Source organism: Oryzias melastigma, linkage group LG11 (assembly GCF_002922805.2).
Source record: "Oryzias melastigma strain HK-1 linkage group LG11, ASM292280v2, whole genome shotgun sequence".
Taxonomy (NCBI): Eukaryota; Metazoa; Chordata; class Actinopteri; order Beloniformes; family Adrianichthyidae; genus Oryzias; species Oryzias melastigma.
In genome coordinates, this window is record NC_050522.1 from 20956087 (window position 1) to 20962046 (window position 5960).

Consider the following 5960-nt stretch of genomic DNA (forward strand, 5'->3'; position numbering starts at 1 on the left):
ACAGGTCACAGTGACTCAGCCTGGAGCAGTGAGCTCCAATGTGGGAGGATCTGTCTCCATCTCATGCAGAACCAGTCAGGATGTTCATAACAACAACTGTTTAGCCTGGTATCAACAGAAAGATGGAGAAACTCCTAAACTGCTATTTTATTATGTTGGCAACAGAATGTCAGGAACTCCAAGTCGTTTTTCAGATGGTGGATCAAACTCTGATTTCACTCTGACCATCAGTGGAGTTCAGGCTGAAGATGCAGCAGTTTATTACTGTCAGAGTGTTCACTACATCAACAGTCAGTGGACGTTCACACAGTGAAAAACAGTCGTACAAAAACCTCCCTCATTCAGTCTGAACAGAAACTGAACTGACTGCTGCAGCTGGAAGATGCTGCAGACACTGATACAGTTCACTGAACATCCATTCTAACAAATACAGAAACTCTCACTACAGAAACCTTATGGTACCAGATAGAATGATGTTCACCCATTTTTCTTCAAGAGTCCAGTTTAAGCTAAATAATAATGTAAAACTTCTTCAATAGTTTATTAATTTTACATTTAATTTTTATATTTTGCAAAAGAAATAAAAATCTAAGTTCATGTAGAAATTTTTTTTCAAAAAGTCTTCTACAGCACCAAAAATTGCATCATAAGATTATTTTATTTTATTTTTTTAAATATTATACAAAAAATGAATAGATAAGTGCCATTAGATGACATGCTTAGCATAAATGTATAATGCATTTTGTTTTGAGTTCAGAGCTTTTTGCATAGGTTGTTGTACTTCTAGAATTCTCTTTATGAAGAAATAAAAACAAAATTTCTATATTTTTCCATCTTCCTGTACATGAGAATAGATTTCTTCTTTAGAACTTTATGGTTGAAGTTATCCAGTTTGGTCGCTTCGGGAAATTTGATGCTTAATGTTTCGAACAATAAAAGAAGCAGAAGAATGCTGAGAAACATCATGATACTAACTTCCACAACATATTTTATCTGAGAAAAAATACTCATTTGCTTTTGTCATCAGAAAGACTCAGGGAAGAAATCTGTTTTATAAAGTTATTTTTTTATTTGCAAAAAATGTTTCCTACATAAACAGTAATAATTCAAAGTTACAAAAAAAGTTTGTGAAAGAGAAAGTAAAGAAGAACTGAAAAGAAAACAGATTTATAATCAGAATGTTTGCGTTCAGGACTGGGAGCACTGGTCTCTCCTGAGAGTCTCTGAGACTGCAGTCTGGGATCCTCTCTTGGCCTCACAGGTCACCTTCTCCCACTGGTCTGCAGAGAGCCTCAGGGTGCTGCTCCAGCTGTAGAGGCCGTCCTTCTGCAGCACCCCGGGGCTCCTGCTCTCCTCCCAGTTGCTGCTGCTGCTGCCGACCACCTTCCAGGACAGAGTCCAGTCTGAGGGGAAGCCCTTGTTGGCCACACACATGAGTGTGGCCTTCCCCTGCTGCAGCTCCTTGGTGGAGGGGAGGAGCACGGTCAGGGAGGGCGGGGCATCACCTAGGAGACACCAAATTCTGTCAGGTGTTTTTCTGCTCCATCAGTCATTGATTCACACATTGTTTCACTTCCTTGAAGAAATCTCTCATGCAGATCAGCAACAAGAGAAACTTCAGTTTACACTGAAAAATGTCCAACTGGGTTAGAAAAAGAGCAGATGAATCTTCATGGAGAAAACAAGTTTGGACTGAATGTCTTCAAAAACAACATTAAATGCATGAATATAAATAATGACAAAATCAAAACACTCATGTTGGTTTATTGTCAAGTAAAAACAATTCTTGAATTAATAATGTTTTAAAATCTAATATATCCAAAAATTGGATCCAAATAACAATTTTGGCATTTAAAAATTTGAGTTAATACACTATGACCTCATTCACATATCATTATCTATAAAAAAACCACATTGTTAATAGCACAGTACATTTTGTAGTAAAACAATCTTTCTAATTTGAAGTCTCTTGACTTAAAAAGAGTTTATTGAATTTGAAAACATATTAAAACTTAACTCAACTTTTTTTTCTGATAAAATCTAAAAATCTATAAACTTCCATCATTGTCTGTTTTCTATCAAAGGATCACCAAAGTGATGAAAACAAAGTGATTAGTTTTATAAAAACCTCAAACTGTACAGAGACAAACTCTCCAGCTATTTTAACATAACCTAAATATTCTAAATTTCTTGATTTACACACATAGAAATTATGTTTAGTTTTTAACGAGGCAAGAAAATCTTATAGTTTCACACAGAGTAAATTTGTTTAAAAAAACATATATATATTTAACAAAAATAGTAGAACTTTATTTATTAAAGTAGATAAGAGGTCATGCTAAAATAAAGAAGAAAATAAGACACAGATACATAAAAAAGCAAAAAGATCGACTTACTTCCAAACTCCAGTCTGGTTCCTCCACCAAAAGTCCACCACAGTGATACAAACTGGTTGAAGCGTCGTACAAAAACCTCTGACTGTACAGAGACACGCTCTCTGACTCTGAAACAAACAAACTCAACTGATGCCTGGAGGTTTAAAATAACACATTTTGTCTTTGGTAGTCGTTTAATTTTATCTTCTTAAATGAGTTATATTTAAGATGTAAAGAACTTTTAAACTCAATTCTGGTTTAGAAACTGTGTAAATAATTAACCAAAGTATTAAGTCAGCACCTTCATCTAATCCCTAAAACAACTCTTTCAAAAATAAGAAAAAAATAATTTTCTCCAAAAAAATTACAATAGGTCTAACAGTCTGGTAAAAATACAAAGAAAAAATAATTATTCTTAAACAATATAAAATATAATAAACTGATCTTACACTGATTAAGTAGAAGCAGCTTTTAAGTTAATTCTGCCTTTGTGAATTTACATTCAGATCTTTAAATTGTCTTTATATAAATGTTTTATTTTATGAGTTTTACTGTCCTGCTGCTCTCTGAAAACTACCATGTTTCTCTTCACATTTCATTCATCTTCTTGTCCTCTTTGTCCCTTTCGGGGTCGCGGGGTGCTGGAGCCTATCCCGGCTACTGATGGGTGAAGGCGGGGTTCACCCTGGACAGGTCGCCAGTCTGTCACAGAGCCTCAATCACACACATTCACTCTCACTTTCACACCTCGGGGTAATTTAGAGTCACCAATGAACCTATGAAGCATGTTTTTGGACGGGTTTATGTTTCTCTCCACATTTTCTTAAATAAAGTTTGTATTTCTTGCACCTCAGATTTTATGTTGCATTCTAGGAAAATTGAAAGCATTAAGTTTTGGTTCATGGTCATTTAGACACCTGTATGCAGCGGTGGAGCAGAGGTGGAGCGGTCGACCACTGATCAGGACGTTGAAGGTTTGGTTCACGCCTTACCCGACCGTGTGCTGAAAACAAAACCCCACATTGTTCATGTGAGTGAATGAGGTTGTGACTGTAAAGGATGTTGAGCATTAACCCTGTGCTATTATAGGCATGTTTACATCAAAAGTGGGTCATCTGAACCCCAAAAGACAGCGTGCTGAACTTTTTTATCTTCACTGGTGTCTCGGGCAGACATAAAATCCTGTCCACCTTCGTCCACATTTGTCATGGGAGGGATCACACATCAATGTCCGGGTGGGTCATCTGGACCCCATAATAGAACACGAGGGTTAAATCAAGGAGCCAAAGGGACTACACAATTATACTCCATTTCAAAATAAAACAATATTAGCATGTGGTTGGTGTGAATTAAAGATTGTTAATAAATATCTTTGATTATTAAAAAACATATTTTTATCAAATATTTAGATGTCTTCTCATGATATTAAAAAAGCTTTTAAAAAAGAAATAGTTTAAATAAGGCTAACAGTGACGTTATAATAATCTGATAAAAAAAATAGACAAAATTGACTAAAATAACTCTGATAAATGTTTTGTTTTAAAAACTTTTAGTCTCTTAAATAATCCTGATGATGAAGATGATCCATGTTCCTGTTGGAGTGAGTGGTTGCATTTCCATAGAGACACTTTGCATCAGCAGCTCCATGCTCCAGTGCTCTGGGAGACTTTATAGTCCTGAGAGTTGAAGACTGGATGACTGACAGCTGTCCTTCATCACAGCAGAAGACACACAAATCCTCCTCCTCATCATCATCATCATCATCAAACATGAGTGTGATCTGCGTCCTCATCTGGACTCTCCTCTGCTGCTGCTTCACAGGTAAAGTCCAGAGAATCCAACTCCTCTCCTCTATGAACATCCGTCCCTCTGAAATGAAGGCCACAAAAGCATGAAGCTGCTTTCTGTTTCTGTCTCTGTATCCTCAGAGTCCAGAGGACAGGTCACAGTGACTCAGCCTGGAGCAGTGAGCTCCACTGTGGGAGGATCTGTCTCCATCTCATGCAGAACCAGTCAGAATATTGCTAGCAACTATTTAGCCTGGTATCAACAGAAAGATGGAGAAACTCCTAAACTCCTCATTTATTATATCAACAACAGACAATCAGGGACTCCAACTCGTTTTACAGGAAGTGGGCCAAACTCTGGAACAGATTTCACTCTGACCATCAGTGGAGTTCAGGTTGAAGATGCAGCAGTTTATTACTGTCAGAGTCTTCATTCCATCAACAGTCAGGCTGTGTTCACACAGTGAAAAACAGTCGTACAAAAACCTCCCTCATTGAGAGAGAACAGAAACTGATGATACAGTTCAATGAAGACCACACAAACACAGTTTCTGTGAAACATTTATATAAATGATTTCAGTTTTAGTTAACTTTGACATTCATACTTACAGAATGTTTTTCAAATATTGACGTCCTAAAGATACATCACAAAAAGTTTTTTCCCCTAATAATCAGTTTTTTAAACTAAACATTTTGGTTTTAATTATTTTTTATCATCAGATAATTTCTCTTACAGTAATTCTTTTTTTGTTCCTTTGAATTGTAGAAAGTATTCAGAAGTCAGACACAGAACTTTTAAACAGCTGTCCAAATGTTGTTTCATTTGATCTCATTAGAGAATAATTATATTTTTGAATTAAATCAAAGGAAAATCCCATGAAACTGAATATTTCTTTGTTCAAATTGTGATAAATCAGCAGCAGATCAAACCCCAGAGTTTGATAAAGTTCTGCTTTGTGACACATCAACTGTGATGATGGGCCGACGTCTCCCTTCCCCGCTCCATTCTGATGCATCCACTTGCAGACAAATAGATCCATGTGCATCTTCATTTCCTCGTCTGAGCTGCCGTCTGGCTCAAAGCTGTACAGATGATACTGCTTACCGATTTTGTTGCTACGCTAATATTAGCATTTGGGTGAGGGGCTGTAAGCTATCAGGAGAGTGTTTAATCAAACGATTGCTGGGATATCAACAAAAGGTTATTTCTGTGCCAACAGTCTGACCAACAACTCAGAGAAGAACTTCTGATGAACTTCTGCTGTGATGCTGAAAATATGACAAAAATACATAATCAGAATTAAAAGACCTCTGGAAACAATTTAACAACAGATACAAATAGAGTTGGATTTAGAATTTAAGTAAAGTCATTATGCAATACTTAGAGTCTGAGAAATATTATTACAGCACTTCACTCACCAGAAACTAGTTTTTAATAGTTTAGAAATAATATTATAAAACTGATACTATGAAAATGAGAAAAAAGTCACATGATTAACAGCAGATAACAACTGTTTTATTTGTAACACAAAGTGAAAATCATTAATAAAAATTTGTAATTTTTCATGAATAAGAATAATTTTGGGTATATGTATAAATATAATAAAAAATATTATTTTTTTTAAATCCACTTTGTTTCTTACCAACACAAAATTTAAGTGAAAACCTTTGTGTCTTAACTTAAAAAATATAAATCATTAATTGAACAAATTGTTGTGGTTAGGTGTTTTTCCTTTGTTGGTTTTGGTGATTTTGCTTTGTGCTTATGTGTGTCTTTGTTTATGCTTCCACAGGGTGG

The 5960-nt window shown here is 35.7% G+C and overlaps 2 gene segments (V, D, J or C); one reads left to right on the top strand and one right to left on the bottom strand.

The window, feature by feature from the left end:
• Positions 1-1155: 1155 nt before the first annotated feature.
• LOC112162612 lies at positions 1156-2430 on the bottom strand (the record flags this gene model as incomplete). The annotated part of the segment is given in 2 exon segments: positions 1156-1505; positions 2397-2430. A coding segment is annotated over 1 exon segment (246 nt).
• Positions 2431-4144: 1714 nt separating this feature from the next.
• Positions 4145-4629, top strand: LOC112162400. The segment is given in 2 exon segments: positions 4145-4196; positions 4304-4629. Coding segments are annotated over 2 exon segments (378 nt in total).
• The last annotated feature ends 1331 nt before the right edge of the window (positions 4630-5960 follow it).